The 11,284-nt window shown below is 37.4% G+C and overlaps 1 protein-coding gene across 1 annotated transcript; it reads right to left on the bottom strand.

Moving 5' to 3' along the window:
* Nucleotides 1–1,276: 1,276 nt before the first annotated feature.
* On the bottom strand, nucleotides 1,277–10,498 carry LOC140157988 (arachidonate 12-lipoxygenase, 12R-type-like). Its single transcript, XM_072181240.1, has 11 exons — nucleotides 10,339–10,498; nucleotides 9,441–9,577; nucleotides 9,013–9,148; nucleotides 8,699–8,809; nucleotides 8,109–8,264; nucleotides 6,684–6,754; nucleotides 5,626–5,927; nucleotides 3,654–3,757; nucleotides 2,654–2,905; nucleotides 1,903–2,075; nucleotides 1,277–1,430 (listed from the first exon to the last, which is right to left on the bottom strand). The coding sequence occupies exons 1-11, from the start codon at nucleotides 10,453–10,455 to the stop codon at nucleotides 1,277–1,279; spliced, it is 1,713 nt and encodes a 570-aa protein (XP_072037341.1). The 5' UTR covers nucleotides 10,456–10,498.
* Between the last annotated feature and the right edge of the window lie 786 nt (nucleotides 10,499–11,284).

Consider the following 11,284-nt stretch of genomic DNA (forward strand, 5'->3'; position numbering starts at 1 on the left):
TTAAATATCAAAAATATCAATTTTTAATCATTTGCCATAAAATGTGTATTACATTGCGAATTTCAAAAATCAAAATAATTTGATATCAGAAGGACATTCTTCGTATTCAGAATGCTATTCGATATGTCTTATGTGCTCTAATGTCCTACAATAAATACTGTCCAAACGTTCATACCCCCACCCCTTAAGGACTCTATAGGTAGAAGGCTATTATCCTCTTCAGCCATAGGATTATTATGAATACGACCTTCACGCACATTTTACACTGTAACTAAGAATACAATTTGCCGACTTTACGGTTCGTTCGTTGTGTACGGCCACATTTTATTCGCTACCACCATGCGAGTTGTTGATATATTAAATGAGCTGTAAGGTAAAATAGGCAAAAGACAAGTTTCAAACTTATTTTTACTGTATTACTGCATTTACATTTTATATATATGCCAAACCATGTTTTTGGATTCTTGGTGACAAGAACCATTATTTGAATCGGGGAAATTTGAAACTTTGCCCCCATGCAAATGTCATTACATTACCTAACATTATGACCTACATATAATTAATTTAACTTACGTTACATTACGTTACATTACATTACATCACATTACTTCGTACATTCCATTCCATTACATTACATTACATTACATTACATTACATTACATTACATTACAGAATTACATTACAGAATTACATTAAGGGCATTTATTGAGCGCCCCCCAAAGAAAGGAGCGCTTTAGAATAGTCTAGTAAAATTCAACGAAGGGCAAGAAAAGTTCAGGTAAATCGAGTGAGATTCGGTTCACTCAGACCTTTGGTCACTTTTCGGCCTCTCTGGCTGTGAGTAGGCCTAATAGTATTAGTAATACATGACTGGGCTATGTCACGCAACAAGATGACAATGGTGTTTAGTATTTAATACTTACCTATGGATCAATTTGCCGGGACTTTTCTCGCCTTTTGTCGACTTACCGGATAAATTCACATATGATGAGCAAGACTTTATTTATGTATCTTCACCTCCACTGTCCTAACAGACTACTTAGACTTTTCGTAACATTTCTCGCCCTACTACCAGAACCTTTCCCACCTAAAATGGATTCTTTCTGGATTTTGTGGGTTTCTAGTGCAATTTCCTCAGGAAACATTGTAATTCATAGCAATTGCCCGGGGAGGGGGCACTCAACACAATTAATTAGAAAGATTTAATATAATAACCATTCCATGAACGTAACCCATCGAACCTACATCTTTATGGTACCTGTATTCTTGATTTTTTTCAAATGCTTATAGAATTAGGGATGAATTTGGGATTTAGTATGTTGTAGTCTATCTCAGGTATAGCGTCCGGATCACCCTCGAGCTGTCGGATGACGAAATCCTCGCTTCGCCTAGTTATCTTCACTATTTGTTTGTCGATAGCTGATTTGAACCTGCATTATGAAATAATGAGTGAATGTGAAATGCATAATGTGAATGAAATTGTTCCTTTCTGATTTCTGTTTTTTCTTTCTTTGTTCTATCGTTCTTTAAGTACTTTTTTTCTGTTTGTTCTCCTCTTTCTTTCTTAGTCTTGAAATGTATGCTAAATGTGTTAAAAAGTGAAGTCTTTTTTTCTCTTTTTTTTTTTTCTTTTTTCCTTTTTTCTTGTTTCTTTTTTTTCTTTCTTTCTTTCTTTCTTTCTTTCTTTTTTTTTCTTTTTTTTCTTTCTTTCTTTTTTTTTTTCTTTCTTTCTTTCTTTTTTTTTCTTTCTTTCTTTCTTTCTTTCTTTCTTTCTTTCTTTCTTTCTTTCTTTCCTTCTTTCTTTCCTCTTTTTTTATCCTTTCTGTTTTTGAGGTTTTTTCATCTTTAGTTCATTCTTTGGGTCTTTTGTTTTAACTTTTCTTTCCCCTTCGAAATACGTACTTCGCAGCTGCTTCTGTCCCCACAGGATCATATTGGTATTGTTTCTCAAAGTCACTGAGGTAATTCAAATCGGGATCACCATGCTGACTTAACAAGTTCGAGATCTTCATGCTTAAAAGGGTTTGTTCTTTGGTTGGTAATACTTGCAGAATATCCTCCTCAGATCTTATGTCCTGAAAAATGTATAACCATCAATAAAGGTTCCGCATATAAATTATATTATTTCAATTTGATTGATTTATTCATAATATTCGATGATAATTGGATTTCTTTTTAGAATTCACAGTGGCTACTCTTAACTAGAACATTGCATCGTATTGTTAAATATAAACCTTTGTTTCGCTAAACAAAGTGGAGTAGATAAGCTTGATGTGTGGAACAGAATATCTATGATTAAAATCATCACTTCAGTAAAGGCATTTGATTTATGGGTGAAAATGTCTTCTTTAGTGATTTTTGTCAGCTGTTTTACTGGAAATTTGTCGACCTAACATTTTTCGGGCCACATAATAAACTAATTTTTTTTCTTCAAAAACTAGATAAAAATATGCTTTAAACCATCAATTTAGCAGTTATGAGAGCCAAAGGTTTCCATAATTCCAGGGTTAAGGCCAACCGTATTTGGTTATAACCTTTATTGTCCTGTTACTTGGTCACCTCAGTGACAGATAGAAAACATCAGGGAGTTCAAATTATGAAGTGAAAATGCACAATTTGTTTAAAGCGGCAGTAACGTAATAATTTACTTCACCTTGTTCCTTGGAGGGGCCCCATGTAGCAAACTCGGGTAGTTTAGCGGGAATCCATATTCTTCGTATTGTCGGAAGTTGACAGCAGCATGACCGACACTGCCTGTGAAGATGATCGACGTGACGACGCTTATTACTTGGTCTGCTGTGGAAAAATGGCCAACTCTTTCCTCCTTCGTTTGACAGTTTGCGTCGTCTGCGTCTGGCTCGTCCCAACATCCATAAGACGTTTCCACAGTTTTAGTTGGGATACCCTTGTCAAACAATACGAAATAAAAGCTTTGTAACATAGCTGCATTTTCTTATTACATGATTTTTGTAATTCGGTTGTTTCCTTTTTATTTGCTGATTATTGTTCTTTATTGAGTTAACAGCACACAGCAGCATTGCATGGCAGAGAATAGCTCAAGATAAAATAAATTGGGAAGTTGGTGAAGCGGAATGAAGTATAGCTAAAGAACAACAATATTCGAGTAGGTACGATACAATTAATCTATAGAGGGCTCGCCCTAAGTAGGTAGACGAGGTATTGTTGGTCGAAGCAGCCAAAAAATAGATTTTTATTATCTAAATCAATATATTATTGAAAAATAACACTTTGATGTTTTGCAAAAGTTCATTCTGCAAATCATATACTTGCTTGATTTGTTGTTGTTAATAAGCAATGTACGTTTTACAACATAACTCGAGAATCTGTGATATTTGAATTCTTCTACATACTCGCTATGAAATGATCAATGCAATTTTTGCCAAAGCTCACTACCATTCGCAAGATGCTGTGAACTACCAAATCGCAACAGTTTAAAATAGTTGCTGACCTTAAGTCTCGTCATTCATGCTTTTGGTTTAATACATGTATAATGGTTGTGTATAGCGCAAGTGCGGGTGTGTAGGTGTTTTGGTTTTGGGTGGCTGCTTTTGGTGTGAGCGGTTGTAGATTATTTTCAGGGGTGGGGTGCCGGGTGTACACATACACATCATACGGAAGAGTTGAGGGGTTACCTTTATTCCACATCCTCCCTCGCTAAGTTTTTCTTTGTTGCATTTCTTGTTTAGCATTTTTGCCCATGCTTGAATCTCATGATCATTTTCCAGCGTGTCCGTTTCTGTTTGGAAGCAATAAGACATCCTCGGTGAAGTTCTAAAAATGACTATATATTTAAATTATTGTAAATATGAATAAACATAGCATGCATAAGTATTGCTTTTTAATGTATAACGTTAATCATTTAAAATCTGGGGCCAAATTATTAAGGGATGGGGTATGAACGTTTGGACAGTATTTATTGTGGGACATTAGAGCACATCAGACATATCGAATTGCGTTCTGAATACGAAGAATGTCCCTCTGATATCAAATAATTTTGATCACGGGTATCTGGCAAGGTGTTAGCTACCATTCCATATCACACAATATGTAATGTAGGACAATGGCTTCTTATGCCTGACCAATGAACCATCGAGCATCCTTTTCAGCGATATGATTCATAAGGTTACATTGGCTTTTGCATTACCGTGTGAAGAAAGCAGCTTTACTTTGTTGCATCTGTCTGTTGTATACGATATTTCTGATCATGGGGTGCGAGTTGAGCGCAGACTTATACGCCCGCGTCATTGACTTACGTAATCGCGGCTAAGGTGCAGTTTCTAAAATTTTGAAGAGACGTCGAGAGACCGGAACTACTACACCTAAACCAAGGTCAGGTCGGCCCCGAAAGACAACAGCCAGGGAAGACCGATCGCTCCTAAGACTTTGCCGCAATGGCCGCACGAAGCCTGTATCTCAGCTACAAACAGAATGGCTGAGGTCCATAAACGCGCCTGTTACCAGGAAACTTGCGAAAAACAGACTGGTTAGTGCAGGTTTTCGCACAAGACGACCAATAAGAAAGCCAATACTTCTGCAAAGACATCGGCATGCGCGCTTACTTTGATCACAGAGACATGGGAACTTTACAGTAGGCCACTGGCATAATGTGATCTTCACTGACGAGGCCCGGTTCCTCCTCTACAGACAAGGTGGCCGATTCAAAGTCTGAAGACAGGTTGGTCAAGCCCTACTTGAGGATTATATCCTGCCTAGAGTCCAGGGAGATGGTGGTGGAATCACAGTATGGAGAGCATTTCACAGTAGTTCGAAATCACACCTCTACATGCTAGAAGGACACATGAACCAGGACCAATACCTGCATGTTCTTGGTACAGTTATGCTTCCGTTTGCGAGGAGAGACTTCAAGAACAATTTCGTGATCCAAGATAACAGCACTGCGGCGGACAGAGCCCTACCTGCGAAGGAATTCCTTGAAAATGAGAATGTAGAACACCTGGACTGGTCACCTTTGAGCCCGGATATGAACCCTATACAGAACTTATGGGCAGAAGTATCCCGCGGGTTAGGTAACATGAACAACCAACCAATCACCATGCAGGAACTTAGATACACCCTCAATGCTTGCTGGCGAGATATTCCACAAGGAACCTTTGAAAACCTGATCGAAGGAATGTCACGTCGCGTACATGACCTTGAGCTGGCAAGGGGTAGACATACCAAATATTGAGTTGTGTTTTCTCAAGCAAGAGACTTATCTGAACAAGTCATAGTGAGAGTTTAAATTTTTGTCTAAACAATAAAATTTACTAGTGTCTTTAATCTCATTTTGTGATACAAAGAGACCGCTAAAAAGTGTTGCGATTGTGTGATCCTTCCATTGTAATGCGCTTCCTCAGGTAATTCTTTGTTTAATTGTCAAACTGTGTAATATAAACAACAAATGACATTTGTATCTTTCAATTAAATTCAACTGAGCACTACTCCAGAACAATAAACCTGTTCCTAATATGATTGAAAACTGCATTTGATACAAAAATAAAAATATTCCAAACTTTTGTCCATGACTGTATTTGCCTTTGTCTTGAAAATGATATCACTCAAAATGATATCAGATATTTGAGCTATTAACCTCATCAGTCATACCTTTAGCATAGTAGTGTTCAACCACTGCCGTCACATATTCCTTGATGATTCTATATAAATCCAGGGCATCGTCACGGAACGTGTAGTTGGGTAGGTAGTATTCGTCTGAATCCGGGTATTTCAGTCCTACTCCTCTATCTTTAATGTCTTCCTCAAGATTGCCTTCCTTATCTAGCTTCCATGGTGCACAGCTCCGAAACCCTTCGTATCTACGACGGACAATTTCTAACAATCCTTTCACGCCAATAGTCATCACAATATCAAAAGATCCCCCTTCGCTTATGAGTAAATCCCACGCTTGCCTGATCGAGAGAAATCAATGAGGGGCAATGAGGGGCAATGAAACGAACACTGTCCTTTTAAATAGTCATAATTATACATCCATTTAACATCTGACGAATATAAATGACAAATGTGTTAAAATGAATGACAGAAGACTAAATTCAGCAGCCATCGCCACACGAGACGAAATTGAACACAAATTTGACGAATATCAATGATACAAATGTGAAATATAATGATACAAATATGAAATTGGTTTTGAGTTTGTGTGACTTCGATTATTAGGACGAATTTAAACTTTCCTTTTTATGAATATGAATGATATAAGTGCGAAATACTCTGGGAAAACCTGTATTATGTACGTAAAGTGCTGGGAGGAAAAGCCGATGATCATTTGAAAATGTTGACCTTTCGTGTTGACGATACACATTTTTCCCCAAATACCTAATTTGTAAAGATATTTTAGGGAAAAATGTATATCTTTAATACGAAAAGTAAACATTTTACTACCAGCTACATACACTTTAAATAAATATATATCATTAGATTTATACATTTTACTTCAAGGACGGTTAAATATCAAAAATATAAATCTTGAATAATTTGCCATAAAATTTGTGTTATATCGCGAATTAAAAAAAAAAAAAATCTGATATCACAAGGTCATTCTTCGTATTCAGAATGCAACTCGATATGTCTGGTGTACTCTCATGCCCCACAAAAATACTGTGCAAAGGAGGGTGACCGAACCCTTGATGTAATGATAATTAACTCACTTGTTGATTTGGAGTGTGTATAGGAAGTGTGGTGCCATCAGACGGTACAATGGATGTGATATGGACACGGTCTGACCATGGAGGTATATAAATAAATGGAGAATGATCGCCAGAATTCTAATCTCCTAAGTGGAGATTATCCCGTTACCTCTATTCAATGAGTCACCAAACTTGAATTGACCAGCCACTTCAGCCAAGCTATTGATCTCCACGATGGTTATGAGCCTCTACCATGGTTCATTGATTGTCACTCCCAAAATTTCCTCATAGGAATTGACCCTACATTGACCCGTACCGGAAGCCTTGTAAAAGAGACTGTATAATGACGTCAGCTAGTCAATCAGATGTTCAAAGTCACAAGTTTTGATAGCTTATAGTTTCAATGTATGATTGTGCGAAAACCCGAAGAAATTTGGATGTTCTGTTCTCAAGTTATGAAACTGTTTTCTACACTAGTTGTGCCGTAACTTGACAAATATACTTAGTTTTCATGTTCATATATTAAGCTTTTAAGGGGTCTGAGGGAGTTCAAATATAGTGCAAATGAAAGCAAAACGTTTTTACCTTCCGATTGTGAAAAGATTATGTTGGGCCAATTTGGGCCATTTGAGTTACGAGCGAGCAAAATTTACCGGAAGTACTTCGAATTCAAGCAAAAGTGATGATCAGACAATCTTTTCTAGAGAGAATTGTTAGGCCCTATACGGAATGTATAGGCCCTACATACTTTGTTTAAACAGTTTCTCATAGTTTAGTGTATGATAACCGTGATTTGGGTTGAAGCTTCGGGTCAAATTGATTGAGTGCCATGACGGATATGTCATATTATTGCTTTTTAAACTTTTAAATCTGTATTGTCATGAAATCGTATAGGCCGCCTAAATCATCATCATTAAACTTCTCATTTTATAATAAATAATTATCAGTATTTAGGCCTAAATGATTATATTAATATTATTAGGGGCTATCATTTTCTTTGGAGGAGGGGTTTCAAATATACGGGGGGGTCATAACTTTTTGGGAAAAAAGTCATAATTCAATTTTTCATGACCAAAATGTAGGAAGTCACAAGATGACAACAGATAAGGTGTTTCTTTTTTCAAAAAGACTGATTTCTTGATGCAATTTAACTGAGACTAGTATACCTAAACCTAGGTATAGGCCTACTAGTCTCAGAATTTAAGCACTCAATTTTTGGCGAAAATGAGATTTTGATATCAAAATTTTATGAAACATGAGCACTTTCCAATAAGTATAAACTTCATTTTACCCCATTGAAATCAATGGCCAGTGAAACAGACTTCACAATGTAATCAACTTAGCATAATCAATATAAACCTGAAAATGCCCATTCAACAATAATTGGTCATAACCAACGTAGTACAAAAGAGGCTTGGCTGGATCATTCTCCATTTATTTATATACCTCCATGGTCTGACGTAGCGCAAGGTACATGGATTCCATGAGTAGATGAGTAAATCCAAGATGAGACACAGATTGATGATAAGATGCATCTGCATTATTGAACCACATCTTAACTAGAAGCCACGTATATGGATTGGCGTTGTCGGGTTTGAAAACCTAAAATTCAATAAACACTTTAGAGTAGCGTTATAGTAAAACAATTTACTTTTTGTACATCGTGACGAGCTGCCGTCCTACTGTTTCAATAACCTGCATTTTTGTCCGGATATATAAAATTTATTATCCACGCATATTCACGAGCTTGTGGATTTGGAATTGGAAATCTATGAAGAACATGACGTGATGTCATGTCACTTCACAGAAATTAAACCCTTCCACTAACGGAATAAAAAAAAGCGCAGTGATTTATAGTGCGCTACACACAGGCATAACGTCTAGACGTTGATCCACAAGCCTCAGCACACTTAACAGGTCCCCTTCATATCTACACACATGGGTGCGCGCGAGTAAAAGCAGACACCTCATTCACGCCCGTCCCCTAACAAACCCCCTCACCTCCACACGCACATCCCCACCTGCCACCCTCTTACCGGGTTGTCGCTATCATCCTTGCAATCGAGGTGCCGTTTGAACAGCTGAATGGCGACAGGCATCAACTTCTTCTTCTCAGTTACAAAGAAGAGTGCTATCGGAGCTGTGATCTAAAAGTAGGAAAGGAAAAAACAGAAAGTTTTCAGTTGATTTAAAAGAAGCACTTGTACAAGACTCATCAGACCAGTCAAGTCTTGGGGCTTTCGTTATGTTTTGTAATCCCTTCCATTCATGGTACAGCTAAATACACATCTACGTCATTTCCAAGCGTCACGTGGATGGGTCTTTTACACATTGGTATCGAAATACTTACCATTCCGTTTTTACAGGGCAAGACACTCAGAATGTCCGTGTAGTCTACCATGTACAGGCGTTTACCGTCGATTGCGGTTTGTACGGTACATCCCTCCTCCATATATGGCAGGTGCTCGTCAGCCTCCACTCGAATACTGCAATAAAATAAGTACTTAGACACCCGGTCTTGCATGGCCAACTCCATTTTTTTGGGTACTTTAACGCATAAACCAAACGTAACTAAATAACTGATGATGTTGAGGAACATATCAGCTATTACATACTTTTTGAATTTAGACAATTGACCCTTGCATTTCGTCCAATTGTTTCTAAATGTGACCTTTAATATATTTATACATAGTGAGTGAATTTTGTGTTGTGGATGAGTCTCAAGAATAAGCACTCTCATATGACTTGTGTGAATCATCCTTTAAAAAGATGTCTTACGAGTTTTTGATGTCGTCATATGACGTGACACGTCGTATAACCACGGGGTTCGTACCAATCAGCCTTTGTTCAGCAAACATCTCATCCAAATCGCTCCAACGGTTCTTCTTGACAGAATTCAAATACCGCTTCACAGACTATGATATCAGGAATAAAATTTAAATATCTGTCTGAAACTTGAACTTATAGTTTTAATGCAAATAAGTCTCAACAATATTGCAGTTGCTAAGCGGACAAAAATCCCGAGGGGAATGTGAACGTTTGGTGAATGTGATCTTTTACACTATTTTGCCCTAAAAGAAGAGGCTATTAGCCATTTTGGTAACTTTTGTTACCTTCAAGATTACTGAGTAGAAGTCGTGGTAGCAGTAGTAGTACGGTGGTGGTAAAAGTAGCAGGAAGAGCAAAAGTAGTTTTGATTCTTAGAGAATTAAGGTATTGTTTTTAGCTGCTGGAGTACATCTATCGTCTCATATAACACGGGCGATATCATTATTTTAAGTAAAACAACGAAGCGAAGCCAAGTTGTTTTACGCCAAAAATAATATGTTATATGAGACGATAGATGCACGAGAGCTGCTAAAAACAATACCTTTATTCTCATTCTTAAACACTTCAATTCAAATAAATATATATTAATCATAAGTATACCAACATTTTAATCAAATTAAATCCTATATTTTACAAAGAATTGCCTAGGGCTTACTATCGACCAGTCTCGTTGTTTCTATGCATCTCCGATTGGTTCAAATAGCGCGTACGAATATCGTGTCGACACGTACGTGCTTACGTGTGTGATATCGTGTCATATCACACGAATAAGAACCAATAAAATTGCAAGAACATTTTCAAGTGCTTAAGAATTGTACCGCTCAGACTGTTCGGCTGACTGTCTTACCTGTGGCTCGGCGAAAGATAGAATAGGAACTTTGTATATGTTTCCTGTTGTTTGCAAAGAGTGAGTCCACGATCCCGTGAGATGGGGCAAAAATCTTGCTTTCCATTGGTTAATCATACCCGTCTTCACAAACGTATTCTATAGATATATGAAAGTAAAACGTAAAACAGGTTGTATGGAGGTTTTCTCACCTTACTACGTTCTTTGGGGTTATGCCTAAATAGAGTAGCTTCTTATAATTCGCCCATTATTACACTGTTCCATCCACCATATGAAAAGAGAGCCTCGAACTGGCAATAGACAAGAAAAGAAGGTAGGTTTTCTCGCATATGACGGAACCATGAAATGGGCGAATACATTGTAGTATGTCAACAAAGCTTCATGGACTCAACTTTGTGATACAATCCGATGAAGAACCTGTTTGCTATGACATGACTGCCTTTTTTTTTACGTGCGCTCCCGTAGAAATCGTAGAAGTTCACTTACAAGAAACATTTGCCTTTCCAACTTGTTACTGTAACAATATACAATGAGGACACGAGCTTTTAAAATTCGCACCTACATGTAATTTAATGGCTATATTTAATAGTGGAGTGGTCATATGCTGTTCCTCTAAGCCTATCGATAAATCAGTACCTTACCTTTGTTTCTAAACATTGCCGTCACATTATCTATAGCTGTCAATCAACTGATAAACTTGCGGCTCAAGCAATTAACCGATCCCGCAATGCAATGGGTGGTACACACTCTTTCCATTCCATCGACTCGACATTGCTCTTATGACTCTCGCACTTCTGCTCTGATATCTGTCTTGTGCACAGAAAGTACGCTATTGATGAAGCAACAGAACTACTTCACTATGTTTTCAACTGAATCCCAAGCTGTGGGCGCTTCAATGGGTCGATCAGTATCTATAAATTGATATAAAATCATTAATCATGAGTAA

The sequence above is a fragment of the Amphiura filiformis genome, chromosome 1 (assembly GCF_039555335.1).
Source record: "Amphiura filiformis chromosome 1, Afil_fr2py, whole genome shotgun sequence".
In the NCBI taxonomy this organism is placed as follows: Eukaryota; Metazoa; Echinodermata; class Ophiuroidea; order Amphilepidida; family Amphiuridae; genus Amphiura; species Amphiura filiformis.